The sequence below is a fragment of the Chiloscyllium plagiosum genome, unplaced genomic scaffold, assembly GCF_037043375.1.
Source record: "Chiloscyllium plagiosum isolate Xiang-an unplaced genomic scaffold, Cpla_swu_hap1 HiC_scaffold_7, whole genome shotgun sequence".
Taxonomy (NCBI): Eukaryota; Metazoa; Chordata; class Chondrichthyes; order Orectolobiformes; family Hemiscylliidae; genus Chiloscyllium; species Chiloscyllium plagiosum.
In genome coordinates, this window is record NW_028270145.1 from 36610996 (window position 1) to 36632348 (window position 21353).

The 21353-nt window shown below is 43.8% G+C and overlaps 1 protein-coding gene across 1 annotated transcript in view; it reads left to right on the forward strand.

The window, feature by feature from the left end:
* LOC122551447 (cytotoxic T-lymphocyte protein 4-like) overlaps window positions 1-14644 on the forward strand; it is a 43709-nt gene extending 29065 nt beyond the window's left edge. The window contains exons 4-5 of the mRNA XM_087988926.1: window positions 14010-14088; window positions 14365-14644. Of these exons, the coding sequence (XP_087845052.1) occupies window positions 14010-14048 (39 nt within the window). The 3' untranslated portion in view covers window positions 14049-14088; window positions 14365-14644. The remainder of the gene's footprint in view (window positions 1-14009; window positions 14089-14364) is intronic.
* The last annotated feature ends 6709 nt before the right edge of the window (window positions 14645-21353 follow it).

Here is a 21353-nt window from a genome sequence, read left to right on the forward strand (position 1 = left end):
ATCTGATGATCAACACTGCTTTTTGTTAGTTCATTCTTGCATTGTTGGCAAGGCCAGCATTTATTGTCCACCTCTAATTGCCCTGATAAACCATTTCACCCTCATTGCTGTGGGTCTGGAATCACATGTAGGCCAGAACAGGTGGAAGATGGCAGCCTGTCTTGCCTGAAGGACTTTAGTGAACCAGATGGGCTTTTACAACAATTGGCAGTAGTTTCATGGGCACTATTAGAGTAGCTTGTAATTCTATAGGTTTTTATTGAATTCAGATTTCACTATCTGCTGTGATTGGAATTGAATCCATGTTTCCAGAACATTATTCTGCAATTCTGGGTTACTAGTCCAGTTAACATTATCACTATATTTGTACATTCAGACCACAGTCAAAAGGAGAGGGTGCAAACCAATCTGTAGCAGAAAGAAAGCAGGTTAAAGAGGTGGGAAGCACTCCTTTGTGAGGGTCAGGCACGCAAGGATGTGCCAGACAATCTATCACCTGATGAAGGAGCGTCGCTCCGAAAGCTAGTGTGCTTCCAATTAAACCTGTTGGACTATAACCTGGTGTTGTGTGATTTTTAACTTTATTGAGAAACTCACTGCACTACACTGATCCTGATGGGCATCTTGCATTTGGCTTTGGATGACTAGGGGCTTGTCCTTGTTGATTCCCATCCACACCTCCAGCTCATAAGTCCCACCTCACAGCACTGTGACTGCCCTGGAGCAGCAGGAAGATCAACCCCTTCACAAGTTTCAAGACATTGACCTTCCTGGGTCTGTTCTGACTGCGATCAACAGTGTCTAGTCAAGTGCAAAATGGAGGGTGCCCCGAGATTTGCCTTAGTCAGTGAGAGGCAGCTATTATATCTTCACAGCATAGCCGCAGTGTTGAAAACATCAGCTCTGTTATCAAACTGAAAATCGTAGCTTTCTGTATCCTCCCCCCCCCACAGAGAAACCAAATGTTATATCCTCTGATCAAAGTTGACAAAGTGCTCTGACCTCATTCGCTTTCATAAACATGCAGAAGGCAATAATTAACAGACTCTTACATAACTTGCTCTAGATAATAAAAGGTGAAAACAATTAACTCAATCGTGCTCAAGACCCATTGAAACTGGGAGGTGGCTGTTATTTTCCCAGCAGCAACTTTAGGAACTTGTCATGAAGCATTGGCTACTCCCTGCACCCCCACAACCAACCCGCACACCCCCACCTTGGAGTGCAGGTTCATAGTTCCTTGGAAGTACAGTCGCAGGTAGATAAGATAGTGAAGAAGGCGTTTGGTATGTTTTTCTTTATTGGGCAGAGCATTGATTATGGGAGTTGGGAGGTCATGTTGTGGCTGTACAAGACATTGGTTAGGCCACTTTGGGAACATTGTGTGCAGTTCTGGTCTCCTTCCTATTGGAAGGATGTTGTGAAACTTGAAAAGGATCAGAAAAGATCTACAAGGATATTGCCAGGGTTGGAGGATTTGAGCTATAAGGAGAGGCTGAATAGGCTGAGGTTGTTTTCCCTGGAGCGTCGGACTCTGAGGGCTGACCTGACAGAGGTTTATAAAATCATGAGGGCCATGGATAGGATAAATAGACAAAGTCTTTCCCCGGGGTGGAGGAGTTCAAACCTAGAGGGAATAGGTTTAGAGTGAGCGGGGAAGGATATAAAAGGGACTAAGGTGCAACTTTTTCATGCAGAGGGTGGTGTGTATGTGGAATGAGCTGCCAGAGGAAGTGGTGGAGGCTGGTAGAATTGCAGCACTTTAAAGGCATCTGGATGGGTGTATGAATAGAAAGGGTATTAGAGGGATATGGGCCAAGTGCTGGCAAATGGAACCAGATTAATTTAGGATATCTGGTCAGCATGGATGAGTTGAACTGAAGGGTCTGTTTCCATGCTGTACATCTCTATGATGCTATGACTCTATGACTCTCTGTAGCCTTCATTAGTCTTCAAAGCTCCCAATCCCCTGCCATCCCCCCACTTACACGCACCCCCATTTCCCTGTTATCCCCCCCCCAAACCCCTGAGCCTGTGTCTCCTCCCTAAATCTTCCACCACCAATGACACCTTCCCCTGATCCCACTCCAACATCTCCAGACTTCCCAGACCTGTGAACTGTCAAAGTAAGATCTAAACCTCGGACTTTCCCTGGCTGAACTAAGCAGTGAATATGCTTACTATCTGGGACCTGTGTCTGTGGCAATCAGGGCCGGTCCGCGTACACTCTATTGTTACGTGTTCTGCCTGAGGAAATTTCCAAACGTATGTACGAATTAGATCAAGAGCAGGCCTCTCGGCTCCTTGAGCCTGCTCCATCATCCAATAAAGCTGTTCTGACTACCCCATTTTCTCAGCCTCCCGCAATAACCTTTCACCCCTCCTTGCATATCAAGAGTCTATCTGTCACTGCCTTGAAAATATTTGAAGATTCTGCATCCACTGCCTTTTGAAGAATACAGTTCCCAAAAAAAAACTCGCAACTCTCTCTGAGAGAAACAATTTCTCCTCATCTCTGTCCTAGAAATGCCAGTGATCATCCCTCCCCCGACTCCCCCCACCCACCCACCAATTCCACTTTCTGCCTAATCTCTGATTGCAGAAAGCTGGAAGGGTGGGTGACCTCAGTGTAAGATGTCTCTATTTAAAGCCTGAAGCTAGAGTTAGGGACAGAGATGGGGTTGGCGTGAAACGCAATGGGACTGTCACTGGTGTAACCGGACATCTGCTTAATTTGATTTATTTATTGTCACATGTGTTTTGTTACAAAATGCAATGAAAAGTGCTGTATTGTGTCGCTGCTTGCTGGGGTCATCTTAAAACACAGAAAGATAAACCGAAACACAGAATATAAAGATAGAAGAATAAAGAAATAAAGAGAAAATGTTGAACTTATAGCCCTTTGTTAAGTGGTCTGCCATGGGACATGGGTCTGCTGGTCAGGCATGAGCCCCTTTCACAGCGGCCACTATCACTGGGTGGCACGGTGGTTCAGTGGTTAGCACTGCTCCCTCACAGTGCCAGGGACTCGGGTTCAATTCCCGCCTTGGGTGACTGTCTGTATGGAGTTTGCACATTCTCCTTGTGTCTGCGTGAGTTTCCTCCGGGTGCTCTGGTTTCCTCCCAGAATCCAAAGCTGTGCAGGTCAGGTGAATTGGCCATGCTAAATTGTCCATACTATTAGGTGCATTAGTCAGGGGTAAATATAGAGTAGGGGAATGGGTCTGGGTGGGTTACTCTTTGGAGGGTTGGTGTGGACTTGTTGGGCTGAGGGCCTGTTTCCACACTGTAGGGATTCTAATTCTAATTAAAAGTCACCACACTCAGCGCCATCTCACTTCCACCAACACCCTTGCTACTAGGGGTCCTTACTAGACCTAGCCAAGGCAGATCCCCATTGGCCCAAACCTGCCTCTGCCGCCACTTCCAAGAAACTGTGCTGTACTCAGATGCTACCGGAAACCCAACCTCATTTCCACCGCAGCAGCCCTGAGTCAACGATATACCCAAACTCTCCCTGATGCTGCCACCATGAGCCCGCACTGGGCCTACTTGCTGACAATGCTGTTGTTGTGATCCCTCGAGCCCTTCAACAAGAGGTAAGTGAAATAAAAGAGAGAGAGCTGCAGGATAAGGGACACACAAAACAAGTGGGTCTCAAAGACTTTCTGATCATTGCCAGGCATTGATAACATCATTTTAGATTAGATTAGATTCCCTACAGTATGGAAACAGGCCATTATAGCCCAACAAGTCCACAATGACCCTCCAAAAAGTAACCCACCCAAACTCATTCTCTCACCCCATATTTACCCGTGACTAACGCACTTAATGCTACCATGGGTCAATTCACCTGACCTGCACATCTTTGGATTGTGGGAGGAAACCGGAGCACCCCCACACAGACACGGGGAGAATGGGCAAACTCCACACAGACAGTGGCCCAAGGCAGGAATCAAACCCAGGTCCCTGGTGCTGTGAGGCAGTAGTGCTAACCACTCAGCCACCGTACCACCTAGATTTTAACACATTCAATAACTTTGCCAGCACTTTCCCAAGGACAACTAGGGGCAGGGAGAAAATGCAGGCCCAGCCAGTGACACTCACAACCCATGAATGAACATCAAGAACTGGCCAACTTCAATGCTTACCTTAACACATTGAAAAATGTCATGGAAATGTTACAAAGTTCATGAGGACATGATTGGAGCAAGCAAGGTAGCACTTGAAGCATTGCTGAATCCTTAAGGTGCCGCTATCACCTTAGACAATATCCCAACCCAAAGTGAGAAAAGCAACAAAACAAATGCAAAACAAGACAGAAAATCTGAAAGCAAACAGCAGACCTGAGGTGTTCACTTAGTTTCTTTCTCAACAGATGCTGCCTAAGCTGCTGAGTATTCCCAGCTCTTTGTGATTTAATGTCCAAATTACCTACTTGCTATGTGTATGGTGGCACAGTCGTTAGCACCAGTGCCAGGGACTGAACTGCTCCCAACTCCAGTCGCTGCCAATTGCTGAGGCATGCTGCCAGGTTACTTTAATACCCCTCCCCCAATTGTCCCATGATTTAGAGGCAGTTAGTGAACTTCTTCCTGGATTAAAGGACATTCTGAGTTTCTGCAAGAATTTCTAGTGCCCCTCAGGGAATGTCACCAGGAACTGTTGGGAAGTGTATAGGTTCAATGGTAATATTTGATTATTACAGGGCACGCACCAGGGACTTAATTTACCTCCAGTTGCAGTGGCAATTATATAAAATTGTGGCGTTATCAATTCAACACTCTCTGAAATGACAGAGACAATTCAAAGGTCTCATCCTCCAATCATCTCTTTCATTTATTCTCACACTTTTCAAAACCTCAAAGTAGCTGTGTGTGCTACTGAGTTCTGTGGACTATGTTATGTGTGAAACACAACAGCTATTTTACACAGATCCCAGAAACAGCAATGTGATAGAATCCCTACTGTGTGAGAAGAGGCCATTCAGCCCATCAAATCTGAACCGATCCTCCGAAGAGCATCCTACCCACGCCTAACCCCGCATTTACCATGGTTCATCCACCTAGCTTGATCATTCCTGGACACTACGGAGCAATTTAGCACGGTCGATCCATCTAACGAGTGCATTTTTGGAGGAAACCCATTCAGACACAGGGAGAACATGCAAAATACAGACAGACAGTCACCAAAAGTTGGAATCAAACCCATAATTACCACTGCAACTGGAGGTAAATTAAGTCCCGAGTGCGTGCCCTGTAATAATCACATATCACCATTGAACTTCCCAACAGTTCCTGGTGACATTCCCTGAGGGGCACTAGAAATTCTTGCAGAAACCCAGAATGTCCTTTAATCCAGGAAGAAGTTCACTAACTGCCTCTAAATCATGGGACAATTGGGGGAGGGGTATTAAAGTAACCTGGCAGCATGCCTCAGCAATTGGCAGCGACTGGAGTTGGGAGCAGTTCAGTCCCAGTTTGTAGACAGCAGTGACTTCAGCTCTTGTGAGACAATTGGCCAGGTAGCCTCAGCAGAGCAGAGGTGGACTCCCTATGATGGGGTGAGGAGGTGGGAGTGGGGGGGTGGCGGTGCTATCAAACCTTGAAGCTTCTCCAGCAATAATTCAGCATTTTCCCCATTCACTGGGACAGCATTGTTCCCATTTGATCCCTGCAGCAAAGTGGATCTCCTCCCAGTTTAAAGGATCCCTGGGTATCAGCCAAGAAGCCAACTCAACAGTCAGCCAAGGCAGAGTCATTCACATCAGCAACAAATCCAGGAAAGGCTCCAGTAATTGATATAAGGCCCTCTTGACACACATCTTTGCTGATATATGAAGGGCTTATGCCTGATGCATCAACTCTCCTGCCCTTCAGATGCTGCCTGACTGCTGTGCTTTTCCAGCGCCACACGTTTTGACTCTGACCTCCAGCACCTGCGGTCCTCACTTTCTCCTGACACATTCGTGATCAAGAGCTTATGCTCGAAACATTGACTCTCTTGATCCCGACACAAAGGGGCAACATCAAGGACTTGTTGAGCCGGCATACGTTTGACTTGCAATGATATGATGTGAATGCGCTCAGAATCCCAAGGGCGTATTTGTGATCCATCCTGTCAGAATCCTTCTCCTGATGCAGGGAAGAAAATACAAGCGAGGGAGCAGTCCTTTGGTACTGCTCGACCAGGCTGAAGGTCAATGCTATGTCCAACAGCAGATCATGTGGGATGGATCATTGTGGACCAGCCCAGCCACTTCACCAATGCCAGTAGACATTTCCCAGGCTGAGATCTTCCAGGCTGCGTTGAGGAAAGAGACTGGAAAGCTGCTATGAGGCAGGGGAAAAGTTACCCTACTTGAGTATGGCAGGCTGCCCCACATCAATGAGGCATCTCCCCAGTTACCAGACCTATTCCCCTACCACCCAGATATCCCAGCATCCACTGTGGAATGCTCCTGTTAGCCCCCACCCAGCGCCGGAGACTTGCCCCACACAAAAGTAGGAGAGCACCATCTGCTCTGCCAGACATAGTCAAGTGTCACCTAGCTCAGTGCCTTTTGGGATGACTTCTACTCAGCCAAGTGAACCTTCTTTGAACTGTTTCTAATCGAGGACAAACCTTCCTCAGTAAGGAGACCAAAACTGCACTGAGTACCAAGATCCTTTCTCAGCAAGCACTGTATAGCTTTTATACTGCATCCACCATCTCCCTTACAATAAAGGCTAACATTCCATTTACCTCCCTCTTCACTTATTGTACCTGCATGATGTGTTTATGTGATTCACATACAGATCCCTCTATATCATAGGGTTCTGCAGTCTCACTCCATTTAAATGAAATTCCCTCCCTCATGGACACAGCACATGGACTGCAGTAGTTCAAGAAGACAGCTCATCTTCTCAAGGGCAACTAGGGACGGGCAATAAATGCTGAACTAGCCAACGGGGCCCACGAATGAATTTTAAAAGTTAAATGTTTTAAAAACACACTTTCCTGTGTGTATGGCTTTGTTTCATTTTCTTTTCTTTCTTTTGTGCAATAAACTTAATGTTCTATTATTGAAGAGCACCTTCAGCCTTGTGTGACCAATCACCATGGTAACCAACTGCAAGCCTTAAATGTGTGATCTCTGAAGCCAGGGTTCATTCTGGACTGGGTTAGTAGTGCTACCAGCTATGATCACACCACATCCCATCAACACTAGTCTTTTCCTTTTTATATTGTTTGTTACCATCCAGTTGGGAGGAGCAAATGGACTCCATTCTTTGTCCCACTCTGGCACTGGTCAACAACAAAGTTTAAAAGGGAAGTGATGCCAGCTATATAGATATTCAACAGTTCAGTATCAAAAACAATTCAGCAAGGCTCCTTAACAAATAAAGGAATAGGTTATTACAAATAATACCTACTCGAGCTTGGATGTGCAAACAACGAACAAAGATTGAAACTATGTAAATATATATTACTCCCTTTCTTGAAAATTAACGTGCACACAAGGAACCTCCAAGCCTCGAAAAAATGTAAATCTGCTGTGTTAACTCGAAAGTATCTCTGCCAAGTAACTGTTATATTTTGAAGAAAGAACTAAGTTACGGATTATCTTAACTGTTGCTCTACAACCAAAATAATTTTGTCCAAAGACATTTGACTTCAAAATCTGAGAAAAAATATTGTTGAACACACGCAGTGATCCAGCCTCCACTGCCTTCTGGGGCAGCACGGTAGCTTAGTGGTTAGTGCTGCAGCCTCATTGCGTTAGGGACTCGGGTTCGATTCCAGCCTCAGGTGACAATCTGTGTGGAGTTTGCACGTTCTCCCCATGTCTGCGTGGGTGTGCTCTGGTTTCCTCCAACAGTCCAAAGATGTGTGGGTTCAGTGGATTAGCCATGCTCAATTGCCCATAGTGTTAGGTGCATTAGTCAGAGGGAAATGGGTCTGGATGGGTTACTCTTCAGAGGGTTGGTGTGGACTTGTTGGGCCGAAGAGCCCATTTCCACACTGTAGGGAATCTAATATAAATATAAAACAAATTCAATAGGTTGACTCCCCTCTGAATGAGGAAATTTTTCCTTATCTCAGTCCTAATTGGTCTAACCTGGCTTCTGAGACTGTCCTCTCTGGTTCTGGACTTGCCAAGCAGGGACACATCCAGCCTGTCCAGCTCTGTTCGAATTTTATGCTTCAATCAGACCTCCTTTCATTCTTCTAAACTCAAGTGAGTACAGGCCCCGTCGAACCAATCTGTCCTTGTCGAAACAATCTGCCCTGTGATCCCCGGTTTCAATCAAGTGAACCTCCACTGTCACTTCATCTGCGGCAAGTATATTAGATAGGGAAACCAAAACCACACACAATACCCTAGGTGTGGTCTCATTAAGGCTCAGTTTAACTGCAGTAAGACATCCCTACTTCTGAACTAAAACCTTCTTGCAATTAAAATATACCAGCCGCCTTCCTAATTATTTGCTGCATCTGCCTGTCTATTTTCATTAACCGGTGTACAAGGACATCCGGGTCCCTTTGTGCATCCACACTTCCTAACATATCACTTCCTTTCTCCTTTTCATGTTTAGCCATGTGTACTGTATCCATCATGTGTTTGCCCACTCACTCAACCTGTCTGAATCACCTTGAAGCCTCCTCACAACTCACAATCTCATCTAGTTTTTATGTGTCATCAGCAAACTTGGAAATGTTGCAGTTGGTACTCTCATTCGTTGAGTTATAGAGTTATACAGCACAGAAACAGACCCTTCGGTTGAACTTGTGTGCACCAATCAGATATTCTAAACTGATGTAGTCTCATTTGCCAGCACCTGGCCCATCTCCCTCCAAACCCTTCCTATTCATTTATCCATCCAGATGCCTTTTAAATGTTGCAATTGTACCAGCTTCCACCACATCCTCTGGCAGCTCATTCCATGCGCCTACCACCCTCTGCGTGAAAACGTTGCCTCTCATGTGTCATATAAATCTTTCCTCTCTCACTTGAAACCTATCCCTTCTGGTTTTGGACTCTCCTACTCTGAGAAAAAGACCTTGATGTTCAATCCAATCCATGTCCCTCATGGTTTCATAAACCTCTATAAGGTAAAAACAATGACTGCAGATGCTGGAAACCAGATTCTAGAGTAGAGTGGTACTGGAAAAGCACAGCAGTTCAGGCAGCATCCGAGGAGCAGGAAAATCCAATGTTTCGGGCAAAAGGGCTTTTGCCTGAACTGCAGTGCTTTTCCAGCACCACTCTACTCCTAAATCTCTATAAGGTCACCCCTCAGCCCCCGAGGCTCCAAGGAAAACAGCCCCAACCTATTCAGCCTCTCCCTGTAGCTTAAACCCTCCAGTCCCACAACATTCTTGTAAAACTTTTCTGAACTCTTTCAAGTTTCACAACATTTTTCCTGTAGCAGCTCATTTACACATATCATGAATAGCTGGGGTTGAAGCACCAAACTTTGAGGTATCATATTAGTCACTGTCTGCTACTCTGAAAAGCAGTTGTTCCCACTCTCTGTTTCCATTCTTTGTCAAACAATCCTCCATCTATGCCGATACTTTATCCTCTATCCCACATGCTTTATGTTACCCACGAATGTCTTATATGGGAGGTTATCAAAATCATTCTGAAAATCCAAATACACCACATCCACTTGCTGTCCCTTATTGATTCTACTAATTAAATCCTCAAAAAAAATTCCTGTAGACTTGTTAAGCATGATTTTCCTTTCATAAACCCATGCTGGCTTTGTCTAATCCTATTAATGCTTTCCAAATATTCTGTTATCACGACTTTTATAATAAACTCTAGCAGTTTTCTCACAAGTGATGTGAGACTTACTGGTTTGTAATTTTTTTGTTTATCTGTAACTCCTGTTAAAACAGTGTCATCAGTCTGTAGGAGCTGTTTCTAGTCGATAGAATTTTGGAAGATAATCATTAACACATGCAATATTTTGGGCATATTTCATTTCATACTCTGCGATGTGGTTTATCAGGCCCTGGAGATTTTTCAGCTTTTCACCTCATCAATTTCTTGAGCAATATTTTTTACTAATATGCTAATTTTCTACAATTCTGCTCTCATGACACTCTTGGTTCCTTAATAATTCTGGGAAACGATTTCTTTCATTTTTAGGGAAGACACAATCAAAATACGTGTTCAATTCATCTGTTATTTCTTTGCTTCCCATTATAAATTCCCATTTCCCATTGTAAAGGACCTATGTTTGTCATAGAGTCACAACATTTCTAAAATACCTGCACTTGTAGTCAATGCCTCTATGTGCTGATAGCATCATAGAGATAGTCAGCACAGAAAAACTCCCTCATGCTGGTCAAAAACAATCACCTAACTATTCTACAACCATTTTCCAGCCTTTGCCCAATGTCTCGCATGCGTTGCCATTGCAAGTACATATCTAAATACTTTTTAAAAAGTACATATCTAAATACTTTTTAAATGTCCTGACAGTTTCTAGATCTACCACCTTTACAGGCAGTGAGTTCCACATTTCCACCACCATCTTGGTGAAACGCTTTTACTTATATCTCCTCTTAACCTTCTGCCCATTACCTTAAATCTATGTCCCTGATCATTGATCCATCCATTAGGAGTAAAAGTATCTTCCTGTTTAGCCTAACTATGCTCCTCATAATTTTGTACATCTCAATCATGCGCCCTCTCAATCTCCTCTGCTCCAAGGAAAACAACCCCAAGTTCTGTACAATCTTTGTTCATACCTGAAACTCTCCAGCCCAAGCAACATCCTGGTAAATCTCCTCTGTACCTTCTCCAGTGCTATCATATTCCTTTGTAATGTGGATTCCAGAACTGTACACAACACTCTTGCTGTTATCTAACCAACATTTTACACATTTCCAGCATAACCTCCCTGCTTTTAAACTCTATGCCTCAGCTAATAAAGGCACACCTGTCCTGATACCTTACGGGACCAGGGTATATGCACAGCAAGATCCTTTCAATCTTCAGTGCTTCCCAGGACCCGACCATTCATCATGTCCTCCTTTGCCTTGTCTTTGCTAATCTTTTTCGATTCACATATTGAAGATCATACCACCAGTTTTTTATGTTCCCTGCATATTTACTCTCATTTTCTATTTTATCCTTTCTGATCAATATTTTAGTCCTCTTTTGCTGAGATCTAAACTGCTCCCAGTCCTCAGGCTTATGGTTTTTTCTTGCAATATTTATACCCCCTCTTTGCTTCTAATACTACCCCTAATATGTTTTGAAAGGTATGATTGAATCACCTTTCCTGTTTTATCTTTGCGCCAGATAAGAATGTTCTAATTCATGCATATGCTCCTTAAATATTAATGATTGCCTATCCAATGACAACACTTTTAGTAAGGTTCATTGACAACTCATGCCTCATACCCTGATAGCTCCCATTATTTAGATTAAGAGCAAAATACTTCCATATGTGAAAATAGTTAGTGCAGTTTAGGCAGTTTAACTGCATGACCATAAAAAAAAGAGCAGTCAATGGTTACGTAATGTCCTATACTGCTCAACATAACCATGTGGAAAAGCTTGGGGTACAGGAAGCTGGTGTTGAGAATGGTTAAGCCCTGAAAATTTTCCGTTAGCAGAAGGTCTGGCAAAACAGAAGTTGCAGCACAAACCACAGAGGTTATGAAGGCCAGGATTAATAGGATATGAAACAATAAACTGCAGGCTAAAGGGGTAGCAATTGACACTTGATTGGCATGCAGTTTATTCTGGAGAACTGTTGCTTGGTATTTTGCTCTTAGCCCTACTCGCTACTGCTTTTCCCAAGTCATTTCCTATTGTGTGTCATATTTCACAGTATTGTGCTCCTCTCCTCTCTTCCTTACCGTTAGATTAGATTAGATTCTCTACAGTGTGGAAACAGGCCCTTCAGCCCAACTAATCTACACCGACCCTCCAAAGAGTAACCCACCCAAACCCCTTTTCCCTCTGACTAATGCACCTAACATTATGGGCAATTTAGCATGGCCAATTCACCTGACCTGCCCATCTTTGGACTGTGGGAGGAAACCGGAGCACCCGGAGGAAACCCACGCAGACACAGGGAGAATGTGCAAAACTCTGCACAGACAGTTACCTGAGGTTGGAATCGAACCTGAGACCCTGGTGCTGTGAGGCAGTAGTGCTAACAACTGAGCCACCGAGCCACTCTTCACCACTATGAGCATTCTTCATGTTCACAGAGTTGAAGAGTGAAGAAGCTAAATCCAAAACTAGCTTAGTGAATCTCAGAGCCCCCACCACCTGCACTATCTCACCTCACCCGCACAATCTTGACGGTCCATTCGCACTATCTCACCCCTCCCTCCACACTATCTCACTGAGTTCCTCCTTCCCTTCACTCACTACTTTGTGCTGTGTGTTGTCTTGATCCAAGCTTGTTTCTTACAAATACACGTTCCTTCTATCGCTGTAGCCAGTGTTGTTTGCTTTGCAAATTTTTCTTTCCAAAGGTTGAACCAAATATGTCCAGCTAATGTTATTCTCATTGTTTTCTCAGCAAACGCATCTTCATAACAGCCCCATAGAAGCTTTCCCTTTCCGTTTTTCTATTTCTTGCTAGCTTTCTCTCAAAATCCAGTTTTTCACTAGTTTTCAATCATCCTTTGATGGTTTCTACAATGTGCTGACCTACCATTATAATTTGTAGCATTGAACATTTTCTTTGGGTTTAATACTACCCTTAACCTTCATAGTTAACAATGGATTGTGCATGTTTCCCATGGAATAATTCATTCTCCGTGGAAGACATTTTTTTGAGAGTTTAGAAGTTTCTTTTAATATGTTTCCCACTGCTTCTCTTACCTTTTAACCTAGATTTCCAGTCTGTCTTCAAACCTTGTTAAATGCCTTTATTTAATAAGGCACAAGTCAGGAGAATAATGCAATACTCCCCACTTGCCTGATCGAGTGCAGCTCCAACAACACTCAAGAAGCTTGAACACCACATTGGACAAAGTAACAATTGACTGCACACTGTTGTTAACATTCACACTCATCCTGTGGCATAACATGACTGCGATGCAAACCAACTACAGGATACAAAGCAGCACCACACCAACGTTCCTTCACCAGCACCACTCAACCTACATCCTCTGTCACATCATAGAACAAGGGCAGCAGATGTGTAGGACACCACGTTCCCAAGTTCCCCAAACACAATGCTGCTTTGTTGTTTCAGTGTCACTGGGTCCAAGTCCTGGAAATCTCTTGCTAATGGCATGGGGGATGGTTAAAGATTGGAGTGGGAAAAGGAGTTGGAAGCAAAGTTGTAGAAACCCTACAATGCAGAAGCAGGCTATTCAGCCCATCGGGTCCATACTGACCCTCCGAAGAGCATCCCACCCAGATTCACCTTATCCCTGTAACCCTGCATTTCCCATGGCTAAACCAACTATGGGCGCAACATGCTACAACTTGCCCAAAGATGGGAAAGGAATGTCATCCGAGAAAGTGCCACCCGCGAACAACTGTACTTATAAATAGAAAGCAGGAGACAACAGCTTCGCTTCACTTGGAAGTCGCTACTGATGATGTTACCTAGCCAGGTAATGAAACATCTGGATATCAAACCTACAGCTCAGCGAGCAAACCTACACCCTAAACCTTGACCTGAGCTACAAACCTTCACAAACCTTGCACAAACCAACGACCCTCCACACTATGAGCAATGTAGCATTGCTGATCCACCTAACCTGAACGTCTTTGGACTGTGGGAAGGAACCAGAGCAAACCTAGCAGAGCATGCAAGTCAGTCACTCGAGGGTGGTCCCTGGTGCTGTGAATCTGTCGTGCTAACCACGGACCCACCATGCCACCCTTGAATATCCTTCAGACAGAAGCAGATGGTTAAGCAAGGGGTGAAATGCTATTAGAGTAGGGAGAAATGTGGATTTGAAATTATAATCAGATCTTGAAGGGTTGAATGGCCTCTTTCCTTATCCTGATTCATATGTTTGTCTTCTCAAAGGCACCTAGGTATGGACAAGAACTGTTTCGTTGCCAGTGATGTCCACATCGCAGGAATTAAGAGACAGACTGTCTTCCTGGTGAGTTAGATTTGGATTTTGCATTGGTTCCTGAATTTGAAAATCTTTCCATGGCCCCACCTTTCTCCCTCTCTGTAGCCTCCCTCCATCTACAATCCAGTAAGATCAAGTCACAGAGTCATGGCTCTCCTCTTCTGACTCTGGATTCTCTCCATCCCCAATTACTGTATACTGATTTCATAGTCAGTAACGTGTTGTGAAGAGCTGGCTTTCTAACATGTTAAAATATCACAGTCTGCTTCTCTGACCTAATTCCTGAACTTTGGTTCTGGCCAGGAACCCGTTGAAGGATGGAGGAGCACATGGTTTTAGAGGAGGCTTGGAATCAGAGCAAATGTGGCAGCAGCAAGAAAAGGAAAGTCCAATGCATCAACGTCTGTGTTTACCCAAGGAATATGCAACATATCTCCCTCCAGTGACATGGGGTCAAAAAAGGAGTATGTGAAAGTGTTAACTGCACCGCTATTTTAAACAACATTTCAATTTCATGGCGCATACTTTTGCAAGCTATTGAAGTCAAGAGGAGATGAGTTGTACTGCAATCTGTTGGCTCATTAAAAGTCAGGCAAACACTGGAACAACTAGCGTCCACTGCTGCCTTCACATTTCTCACCAGGACAGAGTTTGTTGACAGAAGCTACGGTGGGTAGCCAATCACAACATTAAATGCGAAATGAATCTCGGTGGTGCCATGCGATGCCTATATTAGATTGGATCTGGGATGAAGAGTGAGATGACCTTCAGTTACACCCATCAGTACAGTGATGTGCATAGGGAGAGCTCAGAGGGGAACAACACAGATCGAGGAACACGGGACATTGGGGGTGGTGGGTGTGGTTATGGGAGGTATTACCTGCATATCAGAGAGAGAGAGAGAGAGAGAGTACAGGCAGAGGCTCAGGAACGGCAATTGTGAAAACATCCTGCAAAAGTATAATCCTCTACTTGACTTCGCCCAGGGTGTCATTGACTGCATATACATGGACATCACAGTGGTCCCTGAAACATTTCCAAAGGAGCTTCATTTACTAAAGGCAGTATGTCACTGCCCATCTCCTTCTCCAAAAAGGATGTGAGTTTGGGGAATCAACATACCATTTCTGAAGGTTAAGGTGAAGTAGTTTGACTCACTCTTGTTGGACAGGGCCATTGTCTGGCACTCAGTGAACCAGTTGTGTTCGTCCAAGATGAAGGTTGTCAGTGCCATCTAGAGGCTGAGCAGTGACTGGTCAGACTACGGTCAGGCAGAAGCAATGAGGGTCATAGACAGGGGCTTACATCTCACTGGTCAACAATGGCTTTGAGCCCAGATTGTTCAGGTGAAAGATCAGTGCCTGACCCACTCTGTCTCAGGACCTTCTCGAATTCCATCACTTAAGCATCAAACCAGAAAAGAAACCAATGTTTTTCATGAAAGATAAACCTGTGGCTACATCTTGGGGGGAACTCCCTGTGAGAATAACATCAGATCATTCTCCTCCTTTTGACAATAACAGGCTGCTATTTTTCTGCCGATTATGATGAGTCATCAGCTCGTTGAGGTTTGAGAGCAACTTGTGGAGTTAGAATGAGAAACGCAAAGTGGTGACTGTTCCTCAAAGGGGTTCAGTTCTGCACTTGACATGCCTATTGCCCTCTCCCGCCACCCATTATGGCAATTGAGAACACGCACTTCTACAGGCACCACAGCCATTCATGGCCACAGATATGTAACCATCTTTCATGCATGCAAGCTGGGTCTTGGGGGGAGCCAGTGTGTGTGTGTGTGTGTGTGTGTGTGTGTGTGTGTGTGTGTGTGTGTGTGTGTGTGTGTGTGTGTGTGTGTGTGTGTGTGTGTGTGTGTGTGTGTGTGTTCTGTGTGTGTGTGTGTGTGTGTTCTGTGTGTGTGTGTGTGTGTGTGTGTTCTGTGTGTGTGTGTGTGTGTGTGTGTTCTGTGTGTGTGTGTGTGTGTGTGTGTGTTCTGTGTGTGTGTGTGTGTGTGTGTGTTCTGTGTGTGTGTGTGTGTGTGTGTGTTCTGTGTGTGTGTGTGTGTGTGTGTGTGTGTGTGTGTGTTCTGTGTGTGTGTGTGTGTGTGTGTGTTCTGTGTGTGTGTGTGTGTGTGTGTGTGTGTGTTGTGTGTGTGTGTGTGTGTGTGTGTGTGTGTGTGTGTGTGTTCTGTGTATATAAAAGCACGTCATGTCTGCCCTAGATTAGATTTCAGACAAACAGCAAGATGACCCTCTCCTACTCATAAAACCATACCATTTCTAATAAATTACTCGAGCTTTGAAAGATGAAGGAGAAATTAGAATTACTCTGCCTCCAGCCTATGATGCCTTTGACTGAAGTGTTTGCTGGACCATTGGTAACTAATTCTTACTCTTGTCCCTAGAACAGGACTCACAATGTCAGAAGTTTCAGGTCTCATAGGATTCAGTCCAAAATCCCAGTTGACCCCCCAGTACAGTTCTGAGGGAGTGCTGAATTGCCAAAGGTGCTTGTCTTTTGTTTGAGTTATTAACAAGGGTCGAAAATGTGTTGCTGGAAAAGCGCAGCAGGCCAGGCAGCATCCAAGGAGCAGGAGAATCGACGCTTCGGGCATGAGCCCTTCTTCAGGAATGAATCCTGAAGAAGGGCTCATGCCCGAAACGTCGATTCTCCTGTTCCTTGGATGCTGCCTGGTCTGCTGCACTTTTCCAGCAACACATTTTCAGCTCTGATCTCCAGCATCTGCAGTCCTCACTTTCTCCTTATTAACAAGGGTCCCCAACTGATGTAAAAGATCCCCTGATTTTACTTCAAAGAGATCCCAAAGAAGGTCCGATTTTTTGACTAATATTTAACCACCGATCGAAATCACAGAAAAAGTTAATCTGGGTGTTAGTGCATTCCTCTTTGTGAAGGTTGCTGCTTGCAGATTAGCTACTGCATTTTTGATCTGACAATGGTATCTAAGGTTAGAGTAGAGAAATAAGTGAAAAGATAGAATTTAAGGCTCTTTATCTGAATGAGAAGTATCTATTACAAAATAAATGAATTGGGAGCAAAAATATAAATAATAGAAATGGTTACAAGTGAGCAGGGCTCAGACCTGAACATTCAAGGGCATTTAACATATCTGAATGACCAAATGAGAGGAAAGGAAGTATTAATCAAGGATTGCTCAGTGCAGTAGCGACAAATGATCTTGGTTCACAAGATCAGAATCGAGAAACAATTTGGGTTAAGACAAGAAATGATAAAGAGATGTATAGGTAGCCATGTATAGGTCTTCTAACAAATGCTACACTGTAGGACAGAGTATAAATCGATAGATATTGGGGATTTGTGAGAAAGGTACAGCAAAAATCATAGACAATTTTAATTCATACAAACTGGATGAATCAAATTGGCAGCAATAAACTGAAAGATGATTTCATAGAGTATATTCAAGGACTATTTCTTAGTAAAATACATTCTGGAACCAATGAGGGAACAGGTTATTTCAGACCTGTTAATGTGAAATGAGACAATGCTAGTTAATGACTAATAGTAGATATCTAGGAAAGACTGACAATAATGTGTTAGAATATCACATTTAGTTTTGAGGGTGAGTAAACTGTGCCTGAAACTAGTGCTCCAAATTTATAAACAGTTATAAGAGTCTAATAAAAGAGATGATAATGTGCAACGGGAAATTAGGTTAACCGTCAGGGCATGAGAAAAACATTGAAGAAAATAGTTCATAATGCACAACAAAAGCATGTTCCATTGAGAATAGAAGGTTCTATGAGATAGATGCACAATCCATTGTTAACAAATAAAGTTATGAACAGTATCAAATTGAAAGAAAAGGCATCCAATGTTATGAAGATTGGTGGCAGGCTAGAAGATTGGTTAAACTTTAGAAACCAGAAAAGCTTGACTGAAATAAAAGAGGGAGAAATTAGATTATGAGAGAAAACCTGAAAGAAAGAATGAAGCAGACTGCTGGGCTTCAACAAGTGGGGAATTAATAATTGGAAATGAGGAAATGGCTGGAGCAATTACTTTGTAACATCTTAGCAGAAAACACGAAGTGTTTCTCCAAGGAAAGATTGAGAAGAGGCAGAAGGGACTGACAACAATCATAACACAAGCGAAACAATGCAGGGAAAACTAAAGGTTGAGAAGTTCCCTGCACCAGTTGGTTTGTATACAGGGGTCTTAAGTGAAATGGCTCATTTTCAAAATTCTGGAAGGTTCCAGCATATTAAAAACTACAGATTTAACACTACGATTCAAGAAAAGAGGATAACAGAAAGCTGGAAACTGTATTCTAGCTAGCACACCACCTATCTGTGGGAAAAGGCTAGAATTCATCTTTAAGAAGGTAGGAGTGGAACATTTCAATAATAATAATACATTAAGGCAGAATGAAATGATTTTGTGGAAAGGAAATTGATGAATTTATTAGAGGTCCTTGTAGCTGCAATAAAAGGGGTGGATAAAGGGGTACCAATATATACAATATATTTGGATTCTGAAAAAGTATTCAATAAGGTGCCACGTTTAAGGTGCTGGAGGTGACATATTAGCATTGAGAGAAGTCTGGCTAAGTGACAGGAAACTGAGAACTGGAATAAATTGATCACTTTCAGGATGGCAAGCTATCACTAGTGGATGCCACAGGGATCAGTGCTGGGGCCACTATTTACACTCAATATTTATGGAAAGGGAAATCATGTCTGACCAACTCGTAGGAGTTTTGAACATGTGGGCGGCACGGTGCATAGTGGTTAGCACTGCTGCCTCACAGCGCCGGAGACCCGGGTTCAATTCCCGCCTCAGGCGACTGACTGTGTGGAGTTTGCACGTTCTCCCCGTGTCTGCGTGGGTTTCCTCCGGGTGCTCCGGTTTCCTCCCACAGTCCAAAGATGTGCAGGTTAGGTGAATTGGCAATGCTAAATTGCCCGTAGTGTTAGTTAAGGGGTAAATGTAGGGGTAGGGGTATGGGTGGGTTGCGCTTCGGCGGGTCGGTGAGGACTTGTTGGGCCAAAGGGCCTGTTTCCACACTGTAATCTAATCTAATCTATGTCTCAACCAGAGTAGAGAAAGGGGAACCAGCAGATGTGTTGCATTTGGTCTTCCAGGCTATCCACTCTATCTATGCCTCTTATCATCTTGTACACCTCTATCAAGTCACCTCTCATCCTTCTCTGCTCCAATGAGAAAAGCCCTAGATCCCTCAACCTTGCCTCATAAGACATGCCCTCCAGTCCAGGCAGTCCATCTCCTCTGCACCTTCTCTAAAGCTTCCACATCCTTCCTATAATGAGGCAACCAGAACAGAACCCAATATTCCAAGTGTGGTCTAACCAGGGCTTTATAGAACTGCAGCATAACCTTGCAGCTCTTAAACTCAATCTCTCTGCTAATGAAAGCCAAAACACCATATGCCTTCTTAACAACCCTATCAACCTGGGTGGCAACTTTGAAGGATGTATGGATGTGGACCCCAAGATCCCTCTGTTACTCCACACTGCCAAGAATCCTGCCTTTAACCCTGTATTCTGCATTCAAATTCAACCTTCCAAAGTGAATCACTTCACACTTTTCCAGGTTGAACTCCATCTGCAACTTCTCAGCCCAGCTCTGCATCCTGTCACTGTCCAGTTGCAACCTACAACAACCCTCCACACTATCCACAACTCCACCAACCTTCGTGTCATCGACAAACTTACTAAACCACCTATCCACTTGCTCATCCAAGTCATTTATAAAAATCACAAACAGCAGAGGTCCCAGAACAGATTCCTGCAGAACACTACAGGTCACTGAGCTTCAGGTTGAATACTTTCCATCTACTGCCACCCTCTGTCTTCTATGGGCCAGCCAATTCTACATCCAGACAGCCAAATTTCCTTGTATCCCGTGCCTCCTTACTTTTTGAATGAGCCTACCATGGGGACCTTTATCAAACACCTTGCTAAAGTCCATATACACCACACTCACTGCTGTACCTTCATCAATGAGTTTTGTGATTTCCTCAAAGAACTCAATAAGTCTTGTGAGGCATGACCTGCCTCTCGTAAAGCCATGCTATCCATCTCTAATCAGTCTATGGTTTTCCAAATAATCATAAAACCTGTCTCTCAGAAGCACCTCCAATAACTTGCCCACAACCAACGCAAGACTGACTGGTCTGTAATTCTCATTCCCTTTCTTGAACAAAGGGATAACATTTGCCACCCTCCAATCATCTGTACTACTCTAGTGAAAAGTGAGGACACAAAGATCATTGCTAAAGGCACAGCAATCTCTTCCCTCCCTTCCCATAGTAACCTTGGGTATCATAAAATCCCGACAGTGAGGAAACAGGCCATTTGGCCCAACAAGTCCGCACTGACCTAATGCACCTAAACTACACATCCCTGAACACTAAGGGTAATTTAACTTGGCCAATTCACCTAAGGGGCACATCTTTTTTTGGATTGTGGGAGGAAACTGAAGCATGCTGAGGAAACCCATGCAGTCACGGGGAAAATGTACAAATTCCACACAGAAAGTCAACGAGGCTGGAATCAAATCCGGACCCCTGGCACTGTGAGGCAGCAGTGCCAACCACTGAGCCACCGTGCCACCCTGGCCCAGCGTACTTATTTATCCTCATGCTTTTCAATATTTCCAGCACATCCTCCTTCTTGACATCAACCTATTTGAGTGATTCAGCCTGTTTCACTTAGTCCTCATAAACAACATTTGCCCTCTCACTAGTGAATACTGAAGCAAAGTATTCATTAAGGACCTCTTCTTCCAATTGTCCTTCTGCTACCTGAATCGTGTGTGAGACGATCTGTTTTACTGATTTTGCCTTTGTCAAAGGAGTGTTCATGGGATGTTACTATGTTGGAACAGTTGCTGTTTCACAGTTAAACAATCTACTTTTCTATTAAGTTTTCCAACAGAGTTAAAGGCAATGCCAATTCTTCTTTCTTTTGTTTGCATTTTAACTGGGGGTAAGAATAAAATGTAGTTTCCTCAAAGCTGACTAGAGTGACCAATTGAATTACATCTATAACACTTGCCTTTGAATAAGATAAAAGTTACGGTCTAGGTTATCTTGATATATTTGTAGGAGGTTTGGTCTGGTCCAGAGTTAAAAAGCTCTCTTGGACACATTTTAAGAATTTTGGCCCCTCTAAGCCTTTCACAGTTTGCCTATCCCAGTTAAAGTGGAAATCCCCACTATCATTACCCTATTATTTTTACACTTCTCTGAAATGTGCCTACATCCTTGTCCTTCTGTCACTCCCTGACTGTTTGGT